We start from the raw sequence: 21,905 nt of genomic DNA, 5'->3' as shown, positions 1-21,905 counted from the left end.
TTTCATGATGGTATGTTACATTAATATATAGGATTTTTAGCCATACTTATCAGAGCATCCTTAGAGTCAGGGGAGATCCCCATGGACTGGAGATTTGCAAATATATCTCCAATTCACAAAGGGGGTTCAACGGGTGACACAAATAATTATAGACCTGTTAGTTTAACCTCTGTTCCTGGGAAAATAATGGAGTCACTGGTTAAAGATGCTTTGCAGGACCATCAACACAAGGCTGGAACAATAATTCAGACACAGCATGGGTTTGTTAAGGGAAATTTTTGTCTGACAAAGTTGACTGAATAATTTGAGTGGTTACAAAGGAACTGCATGCAAAACATAATTTGATATCATATACTTGGATTCCAGGGACACTTTTGATACTCTTGCACATGGAAAACTGCTGTACAGATTGGAGCAGTATGGCATTAAGTGCAAGTTACTGCAATGGTTAAAGGGATGGTTGAGTTGGAGATGGCAGAGAGTGGTAATAAATGGACACTGCTCTACGTTGACTAATGTTATTAGTAGAGTCCCTCAGGGTTTGGTACTGGGCCCATTGTTGTTTTGTGTATTTATCAATGATATTGATGGTGTATCAGGCTTAATGTCCAAGTTTGCAGATGATACGAAGGTTGGCAGGGTTATTAATGACAGCAAAGACATTCACTCAGGAGAAACATACCAACTGTCTGGTACTACACTGAGGGAGGTGGAGAATGAAAAAGACATGGGGGTAATTGTGCAGCCGGATATGAAGGTCTCTGAGCAGTGCAGACGGTCATGGAGAGTAGGTCATGAAGTTTTGTCAATGATATATAGGAATTTCGCTAGCAGAGACAAGGTGATTATCCCTTTGTATAAGGCAATGGTCAGGCCACACCTTGAGTACTGTATGCAGGTCTGGAGTCCTCATTTTACGAAGGATGTAGGGTTGCTAGAAAGAGTACAGAGAAGGGCAACAAGATTGGTGAGAGGAACAAAGGGGTGCGCTTACAAAGAAAGGCCTTCAAATTGCAGTGCCTGGAGAGTAGGCACCTGCTAGGTGATCTCATTGAAGTGTATAAGGCCTTGAATGGTTTGAGCAGGCCCAGTGCTGATGGGATACTTCCGCTTGCTCAGATTAAGAACCTGAGGGGGCATAGATTCAAATTGAGGAGAGATAGTTGTAGAATAGATGTGCGGCAGTTTGCCTTTAGCCCACGGGTGGTTGATTGCTGGAACGGACTTCCAACTGTTGTTGGAGAAGTTGATAATTAAAATAAATTTAAGGCTGAACTAGACAAACATTTGGAGTGACTGGATGGGTGAAATGAGAAGGGGTGTTTTTTTTTTTTTTTTTTTTTTTTTGCTGATGCTGCATAAACTTGGTTTCTTGCATCGTATGCCTCTACTAATGCTAATAACTATGAAAAGTTCAGATGCTGAGTGACGCTGAAGATACTTCCTACATTTGCACCCTTACTTCTTTCCGGACAACTTTGGATCTGTCAGTGACGAGCAGGGGGAATGATTCCACAAAGATATCCACACGATGGAATCCAGCAATGATGGTTGACTATTGCTGGTTTCTGATAAGGAAGGACCATTATGCTGATTCCTATTTTTGCCACTTTTGTGGGTCATTTGCTTACTTAAATCCAAAAAGGTGTTTATAAAGTTTAAATATGTTATTTTTTATCCATTTGGAATGTTTACTGGTTGTCATTTATATTTCAAGCAATTAATTTACAAGAAAAGTAGTGAAGTACATTTAGATAAGTAAAAATTCCCAATTTTCGGAAAAAAGGAGCACAATGCCATAAAATGAAAATGTGATATGCTACAAACTTTCTGCTGTCATTTTTGTTTTCAGCACATGCGATTTAGTTAAAGTCAGTTGATTTTGTTCATGTTATCGAAAAAAAGTTTAAAATTGTTGACTAGTGTTATTAGAGAAGTGACAAATTTAAACGGGGTCAGTCACAAACAAAGGAGCAAAAGTGGATCATTCAGGGTGGTGATCACCACCCTAATAACTGATTCAACCACATTAACTAAACAACAGTTTTACAGAGTATAGTTAGAGACTAGTTTGAATCACTTGGATATTGTGATGGCAGTGAGACCAGAAGGTACCTGGGATGAACGGGATCTATCCAGTTATATTAAAGAAGGTGTATTTACCATTAAAAAAATACTCCATGAAGATGGTTCCAAGTTGGATGAATAGTGAAGTTGCCACATTACTTGAGCAGAAAAAAGGTGGCATGGAAAGGTTACAGAGCAATAAAAAGTACTGAAGCCTATAACAGCTATAAGATGATCAGTAATAGAGCCACAGAAAAGGTTCGACAGTCAAAGGCAGTTTATGAGAAATCACTAGCAAACAGAGCAAAGAGGGGGGATAAGGAATTCTTCACATATATAAATGCCAAGAAGAGCAGGACAAACCAGATCGGACCTTTATCTAAGGGAAAGGGGATACTATTAAATATACCAGCTTCCGTTGCAGATGAACTCAACAGTTATTTTGCATCGATATTTACAAATGAAAAACCTTTTGTGGCAATGGGAAATTGTGGGAGCGAAGTTGAAAAATATGTAATTAATGATATTGAAATTTTGCAAGATTATTTAATGAAAAAACTTCCGAGGCTACAGGCCAGTAAGGCTCCTGAAGTTGATGGAATATACCCTATAATAAATCTTAAGGGAGCTGGCAAATGAGTGCATTGAACCATTGAGGCTAATTATGCGAGCATCATTAACTCTGGGGAGATTCCCTTGGATTGGAAAGTGCCAATGTATCTCCCATACATAAGGGTGGCTCTAAGAGTGAATTGGGAAATTATCGACTTGTCAATCTGACTTCAGTGGTAGGGAAAATCATGGAGGCAATGATCAAGGGTGGAATTCAGAATCATTTGGATCGAATTGAAATTCTCAAGGATACTCAGCATGGTTTTGTAAAGGGAAAATCATGTTTAACAAATCTCATTCGCTATTTTGAACGGATCACTTACTAGCTGGATTTAGGGAATAATTTCGACATTGTTTATTCAGATTTCAGCAAGGCTTTTGACACAGTCCCACCTCAGTGGTTGCCTTATAAGCTGGAACAGGTTGCAATCACTGGGAAAAATCCTTATTCACTTCGTGGAGTTCAACTAAACCCAGTACTGGAGGAAAGGGACTTGGGTGTTACAATACGGTCAGACATGAAATTCTCTGAGCATTGTAAACAGGTTGCAAGGAAGGCCCATGGTGTCCTGTCGATGATCTATTGAACTTTTGCAAGTAGAGATAGGGATGTGATAATCCCATTATATAAGGCTTTTGTTAGACCACACTCTGAATACTGTGTTCAAGTATGGAGACCACACCTAAATAAAGTCATCGAGCTTCTTGAAAGGGTGCAAAGACGAGCAACTCGCCTGGTGAGATCGGCAAAACGGCGTCCTTATGAAGAAAGACTTCGAATATGTGGATTGCAGAGTTTGGAAACTAGACACCTTAGAGGAGATTTGATTGAGTTGTTTAAGGCTCTGAGAGGCATCAGTAAAATGAATGAGGACGAAATTTCCAAGATTATAAATGATGCTAGAACTAGGAGACAAATTCAAGTTATGGGGGGGGGGAAATGTTTAGATTGGACTGCAGAAGTTTTATTTTAGCCAGCGAGTTATAAATTACTGGAATATACCGTATTTCCCCATGTATAAGACGCACCCTTTTTCGAAAAATTTGGGGTCTAAAAACTGGGTGCATCTTATACAGTGGTTGTAAATTTTTTTTTTTATTTGCATTTCCTGCTTTTTCGCACTTGTCTTTGTGCTCATCGTTTCGCACTTGTTACCGGTATATTAGGTTACGTTTTGCCACGTTCTGCCCAGAAATGGCTCAGAAAATATTTTCGTACAGTGCTGAATTCAAGTTAAAAGTGATCCAGTTTGCAAAAGTGAATGGAAATCGTGCTGCTGCTGCTGAGCATAAGTTTGGTCCTCCTCCAACTGAGAAAACAATCCGAGACTGGCTACGGGAAAAAGAAACCTTACTGAAAACGCCACAGCAGAAGAAGAAGAAGGGCATGAGAGGCAAGTCAGCAAAATGGCCTGATTTAGAGAGGGAATTGAAGATATGGATTGAAGAGCAAAGGGCAATTGGAATTCCTGTGTCTACAAAGATGGTTCAGCATGAGGCAAGAAGAATTGCTAATGAAAAAGAAGTTACTGATTTCAAAGGACGACACAATTGGTGCTTCAGATCACCTCAGCGAGGTGATCTGATAGAGGTGTATAAAGCCTTGAATGGTTTAAGCATGCTCAATGCTGATGGGATTCTTCCTCTAGCTCAGAAAAATCACCTGAGAGGGCATAAATTCAAATTGAGGAAAGACAGATGTAGGATAGACGTGCGGAAATTTGCCTTTAGCCAGCGGGTGGTTGGTTGGTGGAACAGACTTCCATCCCTTGTGGTGGAGGTTGATAGCCTAAATAAGTTTAAGGCTCAGCTGGACAGGTATTTTGAACGAACAGAGGGGTGAAGTGGAAGTGGTTTTTTTTTTTTTTTTGGCTGATGCTGCATAAGCTTGCTTTCTTGCATCAAATGCCTCTACTAATGCTAATGAAACGGAATGGACTAAGCATGCATACACACACCAGACTTGCCCAAAAGATGCCTGAAAGCTATGAGCAGAAGGTCCTTGAATTTCAGCATTTTGTCATTCAATGTCGGAAGACACATCAGTTTGAGTTGGGACAAATTGCAAATATGGAAGAAGTCCCACTTCAATTTGATGTCCCAAGTAACAGAACTGTTAATAAGAATGGGACGAAAACTGTAACTGTGAAGACAAGTGGACATGAAAAGAGCCATCATACAATTGTTCTAGCTTGTTGTGCTGACGGAACCACGCTGCCTCCTATGCTGATTTTCAAACGCAAAACAATGCCAAAAGAAGACATTCCTCGAGGAGCGATTGTCCAAATTCATGACAAGGGTTGGATGGATCAGGATGGGATGAAGATCTGGTTTGAGAAAGTTTAGAGCAGGAGACCAGGTGGGCTCTTGCGCAAACTTGCCCTATTGGTGCTTGATCAGTTCAGGGCACACATAACAAAAAACACAAAGAAGATTGCTGCAGAGCAAAAAACAAAACTTGCTGTCATACTTGGAGGCTTGACATCCCAGCTCCAACCACTTGATGTCAGCATTAACAAACCCTTCAATGCTGCCATGAGAGACGAATGGAACCAATGGTTGAAGTCTTCTGGGGACAATTTGACACCAGCAGGAAGAGTGAAGAAACCAACTATAGAAGAAGTTTGTACCTGGGTGAAAATATCCTGGGATAATAACAAGATTGAGATCGTTGTCAAGTCATTTAAGAATGGCATTTCAAATGCCATGGATGGAACTGAGGACGAGGCTATATATGAAGACAGTGATTCGTCATCAGACACAGATGAGGACAAGCTAATGGATGGGATTTTTAACAGTGATGAGGAGTTTTATGAATTTTATGATGAATAAAACTTGAGTTCAATAACTTTATGTAATAAATTGTTTTTCAAATTTCGTACTCCAAAATTAAGGTGCATCTTATACATGGGGAAATACGATAAGTTGCCTACATGGGTCGTAGATGCTGACAGTTTGGGGAAATTCAAAGGTCATCTGGATAGTACCTTCAGGTCAGGGAAGCGCATAGGATGATAGGTTTAATTTCTTTTTCTTTTATTAATTATTATTATTTTTATTTTTTTATCATTGTTTTATTCAGGGTTTTTTTTTTTTTTTGGCTGGTGCAGCATAAGCCATAGGCTTTCTTGCACCATGCGGCCATTACTAATACTAAGGCAGCAAAGTAAGTAAGCAAACCCTTAGTCATAATTATGAGGGCTTCCTTGGACTCAGGGGAGGTCCCCATGGACTGTGCAGGTATGCAAATATATCACCAATTCACAAAGGGGGTTCAAAAGGTGACACAAGTAACTATAGACCTGCTAGTTTAACTTGTGTTCCGGAGAAAATAATGGAATCACTGGTTAAAGAAGCATTACAAGATCATCTAGACAAGACTGCAGTAATAGTTAAGATACAGCATGGGTTTGTTAAGGGGAAGTGTTGACTGACTGATTTGATTGGATACTATGATGTGGTCACAAAGGAACTGAATGGCAAAAATAATTTTTATACCATGGATTTCAGGAAAGCTTTTGATACTGTTGCACATGGAAGACTGCTGTACAAATTGGAGAGGTATGGCATTAAAGGTAAGTTGCTATAATGGATAAAGGGATGATTGAGTGGGAGACGACAGAGTGGTAATCAATGGACATTGCTCTTCGTGGACAAATGTTATTAGTGGAGTTCCCCAGGGTTCGCTGCTGGGCCCATTGTTGTTTTGTGTGTTCATCAATGATATTGATAAAGGTATATCAGTATTAATGTCCAAGTTTGCAGATGATTCAAAGGTTGGCAGGATTGTTAACAACAGTAAAGACTCAATTAACCATCAACTCTTAAACTACCTAGAAACCTTCCATCTGATCAACGATCGCCAGTATGACGGAATAATACTTGCGATTCAATGGAAAGGTTCGGTGAAACACAAGTAGTTGCTCTTGACATCTCAAAGGCTATCGATCATGTTTGGCATAAAGGTCTTCTAAACAAGCTTCCATTTTATGGTTTGCCTACTGTTTTTAGTAATTGGTTATTCAGTTTTCTCTCTGATCGCTCACTGATGGTAGATGGCTTTCTGTCTTCTAACTTCTCCACTAATGCTGGTGTCCCCCAAGGTTCAGTTCTTTCCTCTGCTCTTTTCCTCTTGTATATAATGACCTTCTTCCACTGACTAGAAATCCTATCCATAGTTTTGCCGATGATAGCACATTGCATTTCATTTTCAGAAACCTTGCCCTGTTCAATCAGCTTCAACTTCTCGAATATCCGCTACAAATTCCTTAAATGCCGATCTCCAGGTAATCCTCCAGTGGGGCAAAGACAACTTAGTTGATTTAATCCTTCTAAAACTCTGTCTTGTCTTATATCTTGCAAAAAGGATTCTTCTGCTCCTATGCTTATCTTTGGTGACACTCCGATTTCTAGGTAAAATGACATATCGCTTTTGGGGATTACCCTGACTTCTAATCTCTCTTGGCACAAGCACATTACAAATATTGCTTCCTCTGCATCTAAAAAACTTGGTTTTTCTCTTTTGCTCTCGGTGTTACTCCAAACAGCTGCTCACTCTGTACAAATTGCAAATCTGCCCTACCATGGAATATTGTTCCCACATTTGGGGCGGTACCATCAAAACCTCTCTCAGGCTTCTAGATTCCAATCAGAAGAGAGTAGTTATGTTAATTAATGACTCCTCTCTAACAGTCTCTCCACTCGCTATCTCATAGACGCACTGTTTCTGCTGCATGCCTTTTCTACAGATACTTCCATGGGCACTGTTCTTCTGAATTGGCTTCTATAATTCCAGCTCTCTCTTTCAAAACAGTCCGAACACGTGCCACCACCAGCCAACATCCATTTACTGTCCAACTTCAAACTCACAGGACCTACTTTTCATCTTCCTCATTTATTCATTCAGCTGCCGTTTTCTGGAAGGTTGTTCCTTCATACGTATTTCCTAAAAATTACAGTCTACATAAGTTCAAGTCTAATGTCAATAAATCTCTTCTTTCGTCCTCCGACCCAAGCACGGTACTAAGTACTATAGCTTCTAATACCTCTCGTGTTTGGTGTTTTCATAATAAAAAATAATAATAATAAAAAAAAAAAAATTTATGTATCAGCATAAATTGTTTAATTGCCTGAGTACCCAGGAATTTTCCAACCTACTTATTATAGCTGCTCATTCCTTACACAAAGAAGCCTTTTTACTAATTACAGCTCAAAATTATTTCAGAAATTTTATCAACTAATTTTGTGTTTTTGTATAGGGTTGTTTGGAAAGTGAGGTATGCAAGTCTGTTTTATGATTCATTTGTTGATATGGGAATATTATAGTGCACTTTGAGAAGATGCATCATCTTTATTTTACTACATAACCACCACAGATTAGGCAGTTGTTCCACTAGTGAATAAGTACTTGGATAATTACTATGAAGAAATTATTTTATCAACTGCATTCAGGCAATCACTGCCTGTATGGTATCAGCAACAGTCAAAAATTTGTTCCCAAACAAATACCATTGCAGTAGCCCAAAGAGGTAGCAGTCTGATGGATTATTAGGATTGTACTATGTAATAGGTTTGTCAGTCCTTGTACCACACATTGTTTTAACTGTTGTTGGGGGCTAGATGGTTATTTTTTCTTTTAATACATTCTGTTATGTTCACTACATAGCAATGGGTTTGTGGTGAAGTCTTGTGTGTTACAGCCTTTTAAAAAGCAGATGATTTTCTGCTCCTCTATTTCCCTGTAGATAACTTTTTCTTTAGGTAAACTGATCATTATACAAGGTGATTACCTTGTATAATGATCAGTTTGTTGTAAGAAAAATAATATAATAGCTACTAGTTATTAATGCTCATGCTGTGGCTCTCTTAGCATACAAGGCATGGCTATTAAAAGTGAGACTCCTCGCAGCCACTACACCAAACACCACCTTTGAAACAAAGGCACAGCGGTGACATTGAACCTTTCCATAGTTGTTTTCTAAGTCACGTTCCAGCACTTTTATTCACTTTGCAGTGACACAGGTTTTCATTATCTTGTTTTTGTAGTTTGACAGACAAATGAATCAAACAATGAATCATCCTCGAATTTTTAAATAAACTAAAGAAAACAGTAGTTGTGATCTTCAACTGAAAGTTGATTCTTATATGAAGAGCTCACCGTTTGAATGGCATAAAAGATTTTTAGAAGGAAGAGAGTATGTGAAAGAACGACCAGGCCATCCAGTATCCATGAAAACTGATGAAAATGTGGACTAGGTAATGACAATGATTAGACGTGATAGTCATTTCTGCATTAGAATGGTTGCATCAGAATGCAATATGGACAATGAAGCAGAAAAATTAACTCAAAATTTAGGCATGAGAAAAATGTGCGCCAAGATGGTGCCATAAATTTTGAATGAAGATGAAAGAATGAGAAGACTCGAAGTTTAGAAAAATTGAAAATCCAAACTTTCTAAGTACAATAATTACTTGTGATTAAAGTTTTCTGTTCCAGCACAGCCTAAAAACTAAAAGACAGTCAGTGTATTTGGAAGATAAAATAATCCTCAGACCAAAAAAAAGCAAGAATTTCAAAATCAAAAATGAAAACCATGCTTCTTATTTGCTTCAATATTAAAGGAGTTATGGCTGAATACATCCCATCAAATTGGAGAGTCAATTATACATAGTTCACTGAAGTTCTGACAAGGCTGCATGAAAAAATTTAAAGGAAGAGACCTGAATTGTGGATAGATAGATGGTTGGATGAGAAGTGACAGTGCTAAAACACACACACGCGCACACACACCCCCACCCCCACCCCATCTCTGTTCGCCAGTTTCTGGCCAAGAAATAAATTCCTGTGTGTGAACATGCAACCTACTTTGCCAGACCTAGTGCCTTTTTGGCTATTTTATCTTCCCTAAACTGAAAGGTGTACTTAAGGGAACCCATTTTCAGTCCATTGAAGACAGTCTGAAAAAAATGACTGAAGTGCTAATAGTGGTTACAGATGATGATGATTTCTGTGCTTGGAAGAAATGTATGGGATGGTGTATGCAGCCCAAGGCAATTATTTTTAAGGGGATAACTTGTAAAGTTCAAAATGTTTCATTATATTTATTTATGGCAACAGTCTTGTTATTTAATAGCCACACCTTGTATTAGGAAATACTTTTTTGTATGTCTGTGGTTATTTGCTGCTTGCTTTCTATGCCCACACTTGTAATTATGCTATGATTGTATTGTAGGAAATGATTTTTGTGCTTAAGCTTAAGAAAGAAATTATAGTATATTTGTTTTAAAAAATTAATAATTCTTCATAATTAATTATTTTCTTTTCTTTTTTAGGAAAAGTAACTTGTTTATTTACATGGACAATGTTTGACCACAGCTGTAGTCACATAATTTCAGTGCTTAATACCCACTGTTAATTACTAGTCTTTGTTATTAAGAATGTCTGTCCAATTTTATTTTAAGAGCATTACAAAAAAGGACATATGCTCTTATGAATTCTAAAAGACAGTTTGAGGTAGAAAATTTTATTTATCTCTGTTTTCATGATGAATTGCACAATTTGTACAAAAAAAGTATGCACCTGTATAATATATAGAATTTCTTTCTTATTCTATGTTTTCAGAGTTGAGTTAAAAATAGTTGTCTTGGCATAGCAATCATCTTTGAGGTGTGTAAAATTACTTTGCATTTTATATTTGTTTTGTGCTTCCATTTTTTTAAAAGCATTTAAAAATTAAGTGTCAGTAAACAAAGCATAATTACTATTATATATTTTTATTAAAAATATTTCAGACATTTAAGCATTTAAGAAGTAGCAAACCAAGATGTATTATGTAGGAAATTTTATTTTATGGCTAATGCTACCTTGTGCAGTGAGATTACAAGAAGGGAAAAAAAAAAAAAAAAAAAAAAAAAGAGCTACAGTAAAAGTATTTATCATGATGGTAAATGTTAGTTTTAAAATATGTGTATAGTTAAAAGTATATGAAAGATTTGTGTACAAAACATAATTTTCATGAAAATATTAAAGTTGTAATTTGTTTTAAGTAAAACATTTTGTAATATCATTATTATTCTCAGAATTGTTTCATATTTTGTAACATAAAAAAAAAGTCAAATTTCCACTCGGTGTTTATACTAGCTTTTCCTGTGGGTAATCATCTTGTATAATGATCATTATGTTGTAAAAAAAAGTAATATATTGACTACCTAACCAATACAGAAAATGCTACTGTAAATGCTATTTTAAAATCAGGTTAAATTCTAGTATTCATTTTTGTTTATCGTTGACATTGTACTATCCTTTCCAGTTCATTCTATATAAGGGTATCCATTCTTTAAAAAGAAGGAAAAAAAAAAAAAAAAAAGTTTAAATATGTAAAATAAGAGATAATGTAAATGTAATAAGTATTAGTATGTGTCATTAAATACTACTTTAAAATAGTGGATGGTTTTGTATTTTATTATACATTCAAAGTACAAACAAGTTTATTTTCTTTTTTTTTTTAACCTTAGTGTTTCTCAACTTCTAGGCCCTTTTTTGCAAACCATAAGCCATAGCCAATTTGAGACTCGGTTATTGGTCATGCTTACGACAGTGAATTTTTTGTGGGAGTGTGAAAATCTTGGCTTCCATGAATTAAATTTTCTTGTCAACAAGGCAATTCTGCCAAATATGCAACTACACTTCTATTTGATATGGCTGTGGTAACATCTCATACTCTCTTGCATACTTTCACAAATATGGTCTCTGCACAGGTTCTGAATTAATGATGACGTACACACACACACGCATGTGCAGGTGACCTTGGACGTGTTCACACTACAAATAGACAACTCCCAAATTTTAGCCACAGTAAACAGCAACTATAAACACTCATACTATGGAAGCATTAACCATAGTTAAATACAAATTGAACAATTCAAACAATAAATGCGAGACCATCTGTTGACTTTTCCAGTGTCTACTGGCTGGATAAAATTAAGTTCACTACCCCCTATATCCATAAATGATTCCAGAAATAGGGACCATAAATTCAAATTCCAGAGGGGGTATTAGACTGGATTGCAGAAAGTTTTCTTTTAGCCAGCCAGCTGTTGATTGCTGGAATTAGTTGCCTATGTGAGTGGATTAAGCTGACTGCTTGTGGAGATTCAAAGGTCTTGAATAGTTGCCTGCATGTCGAGGGTGTCAAATAGGCAGTCTGTTTGTTTTATTTTATTTTTTTTTTTTTTTGTCTGGCACAGCATAAGCCTTGGTCTCCCTTCCACCATTTGACTAACACTAATACTCTCCACATGAACACTTGTCGTGATGAACCGAAGACAACAAATTAAGAGCAAGATAAACACTGAGTTAGTGTTACTGAGATAGTGTTATGCAAAGCCATTAGAAAGAGACTCAGAGGATATAAGAAGATTTAACACAAGAAAAGTAGAACAAGCATTAAAGGAAAACGAAGGACTTAAATCAGCAGCCATTAGCAGTAATACAGAAAGATAAATGATACTGAAACTGAAGAATAGTGATGGTGTACTTATAAATAGCAGAACACTACTATAGAGAATTATACAAGGAGCGAGGGAATGATGCCAGCAGTGGGGAAGATGGATCTCAAATTAGTAACACATACGACATACCCAATATCCTTCCTGATGAGGTAAAACACTTGTTGAAGAAAATGAAGAATCAGAAAGCCCCAGGGGAAGATGAAGTTACTGTAGAGTTGATAAAACTGAGAGAAAGAGACATAGCACAAAAACTGGCAAGAATCTTCACAAAATGCATAAGAAAGGAGATAAATCAGAAATTGGAAATTATAGACTAATTAGCTTGTTATCCCACATCTACAAGTTGTTCACAAGGGTCATTACTAACAGATTAGAAAGAATACTTGATGAGAATCAACCAAAAGAGCAATCTGGCTTTAGAACAGGATTCTCAACTATAGATCACCTTCACGTAATGTCACAACTAATGGAGAAAGCAAATGAATCTAAAACACCATTATGCCTGGCATTTGTGGATTATGAAAAGACATTTGACTCCATACAGCATCAAGGCAATGTTTCGGGCACTGGAAAGACAAGGCATAGATGCCCCATATATTATGATTTTGAAGAAAATATATGAGAATGCTACCTCCTTTATTAGACTAACAAAGACAGTAGTAAATTTAAAATTGAGAAAGGAGTTCGACAAGGAGACATATCTCCGAAGTTGTTTACTGCTGCCCTTGAGGAAGCTTTCAGAAGATTAGACTGGTCGCAGAAAGGAGTCAATGTGAATGGAGAGTACCTAAACCATTTACGATTTGCAGATGATATTGTGGTCATAAGCCACGATCCCAAAGAATTAGAGGAAAATCTTAATCAGTTATGCAGAGTTAGTAAGGATTTTGGACTAAACGTGAATATGGCTAAAACAAAAGTAATGATGAACAAGTATGCCACAGAAAGGGATATAATTATTGAAGTAGCAGTAATAGAAAAGGTGAAGTCATATACTTATCTGGAACAAGTTATTAGCTGTAATAATGATAAATGGCTGGAAGTCAAGAGAAGAATAAATTTTGGATGGATAGCATTCAGGAAATATAGCCATAATGAGGAGCAATATCCCAATTTGTCTGAAATGTAAAATAATGAACCAATATATACTCCCCACCATGACTTATGGGAGTCATGGTGGGGAGTATACATTGGGCACTCACCAAAAGAATGAAAGAGAAGCCGAGGACTACACAGCGAAGAATGGAACGAATTATATTGGGAATCAGACTGTTAGATAAGAAGAGAAGCACATGGATTAGGCAGAAAACTCAAGTAAAGGACATTCTTATCAAAACTGAAGAACTAAAGTCTTGGGCAGGGCACATAGCTCGAAAACACGATAACAGATGGACTAAGAGAATAACAGAATAGTACCCAAGAGGAACTAGAAGAAAACCTGGAAGACAATTACAGAGTTGGACAGATGAAATTCATAAGTTTGTGGGTAGTAAATAGATGGTCATTGCACAAGACAGAAAGAACTGAAAGTTGCTGGAGAGGCTTAATCCTGCAGTGGATTGAAAATGGCTGATGATGAATACTCTCCATACCCTCTTGGGTAGCACGGTTGGTTGAATCACCATCCTCCTCACACCAAGTGAAAAAGACCTAAGTTCGAGCCCCATCAATGATGTGGGTAATTATTGTGGGCCTTTTTTACAACATGTCTGAGTTAGTTGGTCTCAGATGAGGTTAGCATGGCGTTCTCCTCCTGGGAACTCTGGTTTTTTGCTCAGCAAACAAAATTGACCACAACACATGCAATTTACAAACAGTACACAGAGCAATATTGCCTTAGTCACTGATGCTCCTAACACCATACTGCAATAAATACTCTCCAGAGCATGTGACTGATCAAGATATGTAGATCCTTGACTTTTGCAAGCATCCACATGATAATCAACAGCATATCCAAAAAGGCTTTTTACCATTGTTCTTTATTAAAATTTCTTTCATTTTTAATTTCCCTTCACTTTTGGTTATATTATACTTAGTAATGGCAATATTATTACACTATTGAAGTGTCCTTCAGGGAGGCTGTGTATTCAATGATTACTCGTACATTTTTTCTTGTTTCCTCTCTCCCATGGAAGTCTAATTAGCAGATCTGTGGAGGTCAGTTATCCTTGTAAAGAAGGCTACAAGGAAAAACTAACAATTTGCAATTAAATCATTTAATTTTATAGAATGTTTACTCGTTCTATAAAATTAAATGAGAACTACTTTTGAACTATTTTTTTAACACGGAATTGCCATAAAGAAATTCTGTTAAGTGTGATGGAAAGTACACATATACCTATAACAACCTAATGTATACTGCATAGGTCAAATGCAATGATATATCAATGCATGAAAAAATATTTTTTCGTATATAGTTTAATATTTTTATGGCCCATGGCTTCTAGCTCAAATGGAGAAGGGGTCCATATCTGAAAAGGTTAGCATTAGAAGAGGCATACAATGCAAGAAAGCAAGCTAATGCAGCATCAGCCAAAAAACCTCCCATTTCAGCCCCCCCATTCGTTACAAATTGCCTGTCCAGCTCAGCCTTCAATTTATTTAGGCTGTCAACTTCCATAACAAAAGATGGAAGTCTGTTCCACCAGTCAACTACCTGCTCACTAAAGTTAAATTTCTGCACATCTATTCTTCAGCTGTCTTTCCTCAGTTTGAATCTATGCCTCCTCAGGTTCTTAATCTGAGAGAGACAAAGAATCCCATTAGCATTCAGCTTGCTCAACCCATTCAAGGCTTTATACACCTCAATCAGATCACCTGACAGGTGTCTACTCTCCAGGCACTGCAAAATTCCTATATATCATTGACAAGACTCCATTACCTGCCTAGCAGCCTATCTGCCCTGCTCAGTGAACTTCATATTTGACTGCACAATTACCCTGGGGGTAATTGTGCATCTTTTTCACTTTACACTTTCCTGAGTGTAGTACCACACAATTAGCATTAGTATGGCATTTGATGCAAGAAAGCAAGCTTATGCAGCATCAGCCAAATAAAAATAAAATAAAATAAAAAAATAATAATAATAAATAAATAAATAAAAAATAACCACTTCCACTTCACCCCTCTGTTCGTTCGAAATACCTGTCCAGCTGAGCCTTAAACTTATTTAGGCTATCAACTTCCACGACAAGGGAAGGAAGTCTGTTCCACCAACCAACCACCCGCTGGCTAAAGGCAAATTTCCGCAAGTCTATCCTACATCTGTCCTTCCTCAATTTGAATTTATGCCCTCTCAGATGATTATTCTGAGCAAGAAGAAGAATCCCATCAGCATTGAGCATGCTCAAACCATTCAAAGCTTTATACTCCTCTATCAGATCACCTCGCTGTGGCCTAGTCTCCAGACACTGTAATTTGCAGAACTTAAGCCTTTCTTCGTAAGAGCACCCCTTTTTTCCATTCACTAATCTTGTTGCCCTTCTCTGTACTCGTTCCAGCATCTCTACATCTTTCTTGAAATGAGGCCTCCAGACCTGTATACAGTACTCTAGGTGTGGCCTGACCATTGCCTTATACAAGTGAATAATCACTTCCTTATCCCTGCTAGAAAAATTCCTATATATCATCGACAATACACCATGAGCTACTCTTGCAGCCCGTCTGCACTGCTCAGAAAACTTCATATCTGCCTGCACAACCACCCCAGGTCCCTTTCATTCTCTATCACTGTCAGTGTAGTACCACAGAGTTGATACATTGCTCCGGGGTTGCTGTTTCCCATATATAGTACTTTACATTTGTCAATGTTAAACTTCATTTGCCACCTCTCAACCCATCTGCTCAACCTGTCCAGATCCTGTTGCAGTAGCATAGTGTCAGTAGTGTCCTTGTCAACCTCCGTATCGTCTGCAAACTTGGACATTAAGCTTCATATACCATCATCAATATCATTTATAACAATAATGGACCCAATACTGAACCCTGAGGAACTCCACTAATAACATTAGTCCACGACGAACAGTGTCCATTGATTACAACTCTCTGTCTTCTCCCCCTCAACCACCCCTTTATCCATAGCAGCAATTTGCCTCCACTGCAACATTGCTCCAATTTGAGCAGCAGTCTTCCATGTGCAATAGTATCAAAAGCCTTTCTAAGATCCAAGTATATAATATCAAAGTTATTCCCTGCATCCAGTTCTTTTGTGACTGCATCATAGTATCCAATCAAATTGGTCAGGCAAGACTCCCCTTAACAAAACCATGCTGTGTCTGAGCTATAACTGAAGTCTTGTCTAGATGATCCTGCAGTGCTTCTTTAACCAGTGCCTCCATTAATTTTCCTGGAACAGAAGTTAAATTAACAAGTCTATAATTACTTGTGTCGCCCTTTGATCCTCCTTTGTGAATTGGGGTCACATTTGCACATCTCCAGTCCATGGGTACTTCCCCTTAGTCCAAGGAAGCTCTCATAATTATGGCTAAGGGTTTGCTTGCTTCCTTTGCTGCCTCCTTTAATATAACTGGATAGATCCCATCCACCCCAGGTGCCTTTCTTGTATTTATCTTCAACAATTTCTCCTCCACTTTACTCTCAGTTATTACAAGATTCTCTAGCTTACTGCCAGAGTTGAATACATCTCTGGCATTCCCCTCGCTGAATAACTCCTCATGTGTGAATGTCGATGCAAAATATTCATTCAGTTTGTTAGCTACCTGAGCAGGATCATCAACTGTTGACCCATCGATATCAAGTGGACCAATCTGATTCCTTCCTTCCTTCCTTCTAGAGTTTACATAAGTAAAGAACTCTTTGCTGTTTTTCTTTGCATCCCTCGCCAAAGATTTCTCGTAATCTGCCTTCGCCTGCCTAACCTCCTTTGTAACTTGGTTACAGATAAACTTGTATCTACATAGGCTTCTGTGTCACGTGTTAATTTGTATGTATCCCATGCATTTTTCTTCTCTGCCATATGTCTCATTAGTTCATCTGACATCCATTTAGGCCTAATCCTTGAACAATATTTCTAAGTTGGTATGTAAAGCCTAGTAGCTTCTAAGATAAATTCTTTGAATGCTTCCCATTTTGAATTTGCTGTTGGTAACATCATCAGTTGGTCCCACTGTATAGAATTTAAATACTGTCTCAATTCATCAGTCACCTTTACGAAAGCAATAACCCTTCCCTTTACCCCTAATGGTAGTTACCTCTTTGAGTAAATCCCACTTCAGCACAATGCGATCACTGCCACCTAGTGGTTCATTTACCTGCAGATTATTAATGCATGAAGAATCACTGCTGATAATCAAATCAAGAGTATGAGAGCTTGAAGGATAGGGTGGATGCCCTCGAAGGATTACAAGTGAGGGGCCCATCAAGCTCTCAGCTGCCCACACCAATGCCAGAGCTTGCACTTGGTCATCGCGGAACACAGCGGCAACCCCCAAGGCAGAATGCGCTGGTCCCAAAGGAACTAGTAGTTGTTGGTGACTCTATTGTCAGGGAAACGGGAAACATGCTTTGTAAAAAGGATAGGTGGAATAGGACCAGGGTATGTCTGCCAGGGGCAAAAGTTGATGACGTTGTAGAGCAGATATCATCTTTTAAGGGCACAAAAGGTGATATAGTTGTACACGTTGGCACTAATGACATTAAGAGTAGGAGACCGGCAGAATTACTTGACAAGTACAGGTCACTGATGAAAAAAAGCCGTGAATTAGGGTTGAAATTGAAAGTGTCTGCAATTCTGCCCAGACACGATAGGAGGGAGTACATGATGAGAGCCCTGTCAATCAATTCGGCCCTGGAAAGATTGTGCAGGGCTCAAGGGGTAGAATTTTTTTCAGCCTGGTCTGTACTTGTTAACAGGAGAGACTGCTTCTACAGGGATGGGATACACTTAAATAGAAAGGGTGCAAGAATGTTTGCTGATGCTATCGAGGCAATGTTAGGTGGGTTGGAAAACTGCTAGATTGGGGGGATACAAGGACTAATAGATTAACAGTAGCCACTGGCAGAGGTGAAAGTGATTCTTGCACTGCTTCTATTGGAATGAGCCGCAGCCTGGAAAATAAGATGCAGGATATTTCAGAGACTGCTGGGAATCATTGGGGTACAAGTAAACACATGGGTTGTGTTAGGGTAGCTAAGAAAAAGAACAGGTGCATGTATACTTGTGTGTACACCAATGCTAGGAGTTTAGTAAATAAATTTGATGAATTTGAGGTATTGCTCAAAACATCAAAGGCAGATATTGTGGGGATTTCAGAGACGTGGTGTCACACAGATATAAGAAATGCAGAACTGGAATTTGGGGAGTACAATGTCTACAGAAAGGATAGACAGGATAGGAAGGGAGGAGGGGTTATGCTATTAGTTAAAAAACACATAAAATCCAAGGAAGTGAAGCCAGTCGACATCGCTGGACAGTGCAGTGTCGAGTCAGTTTGGTGTGACATAAGCATTGGGAGATCAAAATTGAGAGTAGGAGTGTGCTATAGGCCTAATGACTCTGATGAGTATAATAAGAAACTGTTCGGAGAAATAGAGTGGGCCAGTAAATCAGAGAGTCTTATAATGGGGGATTTTAATTTCCCAGATATTGACTGGAATTTGGGGGCTGGTCACTCACACAGTAGCAAGGCTTTTGTGGATTTTTGGATGATTGTTTTCTACATCAGCATGTTCGGGAGGCAACTAGAGGGAGTAATACTCTTGATTTGATTATCAGTAGTGATTCTTCATGCATTAAGAATCTGCAGATAAATGAACCACTTGGTGGCAGTGATCACAGTGTGCTGAAGTGGGAGTTACTCAAAGAGGTAACTACCATTAGGGGTAAAGGGAAGGGGTATTGCTTTCGTAAAGGCGACTACAATGGACTGAGACAGTATTTAAATTCTATACAGTGGGATCAACTGATGATATTGCCAACAGCAAATTCAAAATGGGAAGCATTCAAAGAACTTATCGTGGAAGCTACTAGGCTTTACATACCAACTAAGAAATATTGTTCAAGGTTTAGGCCTAAATGGTTGTCAGATGAACTAATGAGGCATATGGCAGAGAAGAAAAATGCATGGGATACATACAAATTAACACGTGACACGGACGCCTATGATAGATACAAGTTGATCTGTAACCAAGTTACAAAGGAGGTTAGGCAGGCGAAGGCAGATTACGAGAGATCCTTGGCAAGGGATGCGAAGAAAAACAGCAAAGAGTTCTTTACTTATGTAAACTCTACAAGGAAGGGGATGAATCAGATTGGTCCACTTGAGATCGATGGGTCAACTGTTGATGACCCTGCTCGGGTAGCTAACAAACTAAATGAATATTTTGCATCGACATTCACACATGAGGAGTTATTCAGCGAGGGGAATGCCAGAGGTGTATTCAACTCTAGCAGTAAGCTAGAGAATCTTGTAATAACTGAGAGCAAAGTGGAGGAGAAATTGTTGAAGATAAACACAAGAAAGGCACCTGGGGTGGATGGGATCTATCCAGTTATATTAAAGGAGGCAGCAAAGGAGGTAAGCAAACCCTTAGCCATAATTATGAGAGCTTCCTTGGACTCAGGGGAGGTACCCATTGACTGGAGATGTGCAAATGTGACCCCAATTCACAAAGGGGGATCAAAGGCTGATACAAGTAATTATAGACCTGTGAGTTTAACTTCTGTTCCCGGAAAATTAATGGAGGCACTGGTGAAAGAAGCACTGCAGGATCATCTAGACAAGACTTCAGTTATAGCTAGGACACAGCATGGTTTTGTTAAGGGGAAGTCTTGCCTGACCAATTTGATTGGATACTATGATGCAGTCACAAAAGAACTGGATGCAGGGAATAACTTTGATATTATATACTTGGATCTTAGAAAGGCTTTTGATACTGTTGCACATGGAAGACTGCTGCACAAATTGGAGCAGTGTGGCATTGGAGGCAAGTTGCTGCCATGGATAAAGGGGTGGTTGAGGGGGAGAAGACAGAGAGTGGTAATCAATGGACACTGCTCATCGTGGACTAATGTTATTAGTGGAGTCCCTCAGGGTTCAGTATTGGGGCCTTTATTGTTTTCTGTATTTATAAATGATATTGATGATGGTATATCAGGCTTAATGTCCAAGTTTGCAGACGATACGAAGGTTGGCAGGGTTGTCAAGGACACTACTGACACTATGCTGCTGCAACAGGATTTGGAAAGGTTGAGCAGATGGGCTTCGAGGTGGCAAATGAAGTTTAACATTGACAAATGTAAAGTACTACATATGGGAAACAGCAACCCCAGAGCAACGTATCAACTCTGTGGTACTACACTGACAGTGGTAGAGAATGAAAGGGACCTGGGGGTGGTGGTGCAGGCAGATATGAAGTTCTCTGAGCAGTGCAGACGAGCTGCAAGAGTAGCTCATGGTGTATTGTCAATGATATATAGGAATTTTTCTAGCAGGGATAAGGAGGTGATTATTCCCTTGTATAAGGCAATGGTCAGGCCACACCTAGAGTACTGTATACAGGCCTGGAGGCCTCATTTCAGGAAGGATGTAGAGCTGCTGGAACGAGTACAGAGAAGGGCAACTAGATTGGTGAATGGGACAAAGGGGTTCTCTTACGAAGAAAGGCTTAAGTTTTGCAAATTACAGTGTCTGGAAACTAGGCACCAGCGGGATGATCTGATAGAGGTGTACAAAGCCTTGAATGGTTTGAGCATGCTCAATGCTGATGGGATTCTTCCTCTAGCTCAGAAAAATCACCTGAGAGGGCATAAATTCAAATTGAGGAAAGACAGATGTAGGATAGATGTGCGGAAATTTGCCTTTAGCCAGCGGGTGGTTGGTGGGTGGAACAGACTTCCATCCCTTGTCGTGGAAGTTGATAGCCTAAATAAGTTTAAGGCTCAGCTGGACAGGTATTTCGAACGAACAGAGGGGTGAAGTGGAAGCGGTTATTTTTATTTATTTATGTTACTTTTTTTTTTTTTTTTTTTTTTTTTTTTTTTTTGGCTGATGCTGCATAAGCTTGCTTTCTTGCATCAAATGCCTCTACTAATGCTAATGCTAATGCTAATTCCTCCCTCTAGTTGCCTCCCGAACATGCTGATATAGAAAACAATCATCCAATAAATCCACAAAAGCCCTGATAGTGTGTGAGTAACCAGCCCCCAAATTCCAGTCAATATCTGGGAAATTAAAATCTCCCATTATAAGACTCTGATTTACTGGACCACTCTATTTCCCTGTACAGTTTCTTATTATACACATCAGAGTCATTAGGCCTATAGCACACTCCTACTTTCAATTTTGATCTCCCAATGCTTATGTCACACCAAACTGACTCGACACTGCACTGTCCAGCAATGTCGACTGGCTTCACTTCCTTGGATTTTATGTATTTCTTAACTAATAGCATAACCCCTCCTCCCTTCCTCTCCTGTCTATCCTTATCCTTTCTGTAGACATTGTACTCCCCAAATTCCAGTTCTGCATTCCTTATATCTGTGTGACACCATGTCTCTGAAATTCCCACAATATCTGCCTTTGATATTTTGAGCAATACCTCAAATTCATCAAATTCAAATTCATCAGTTGGTACATTTCTCTTGGGCTATTGCTACCCATATGCAGTACTTTGCATTTTTCAATGTTAAACTTCAGTTGCCACTTCACAGCTCCTTTACCCAACTGTCTAGATCCAGTTAGAGTAGCATGCAATCT

The 21,905-nt window shown here is 38.6% G+C and overlaps 1 protein-coding gene across 1 annotated transcript in view; it reads left to right on the top strand.

Moving 5' to 3' along the window:
* Positions 1–10,331, top strand: part of Dap160 (dynamin associated protein 160) — a 531,520-nt gene extending 521,189 nt beyond the window's left edge. The window contains exon 28 of the mRNA XM_090381606.1: positions 10,012–10,331. Within this exon, the coding sequence (XP_090237732.1) occupies positions 10,012–10,020 (9 nt within the window). The 3' untranslated portion in view covers positions 10,021–10,331. The remainder of the gene's footprint in view (positions 1–10,011) is intronic.
* Positions 10,332–21,905: the final 11,574 nt, after the last annotated feature.

This window comes from Mastigoproctus giganteus, chromosome 9 (assembly GCF_048544385.1).
Source record: "Mastigoproctus giganteus isolate SK-2022 chromosome 9, ASM4854438v1, whole genome shotgun sequence".
Taxonomy (NCBI): Eukaryota; Metazoa; Arthropoda; class Arachnida; order Uropygi; family Thelyphonidae; genus Mastigoproctus; species Mastigoproctus giganteus.
The sequence above is the reverse complement of the archived record's forward strand: the minus strand, read 5'-3'. Positions and strand labels throughout refer to the sequence as shown.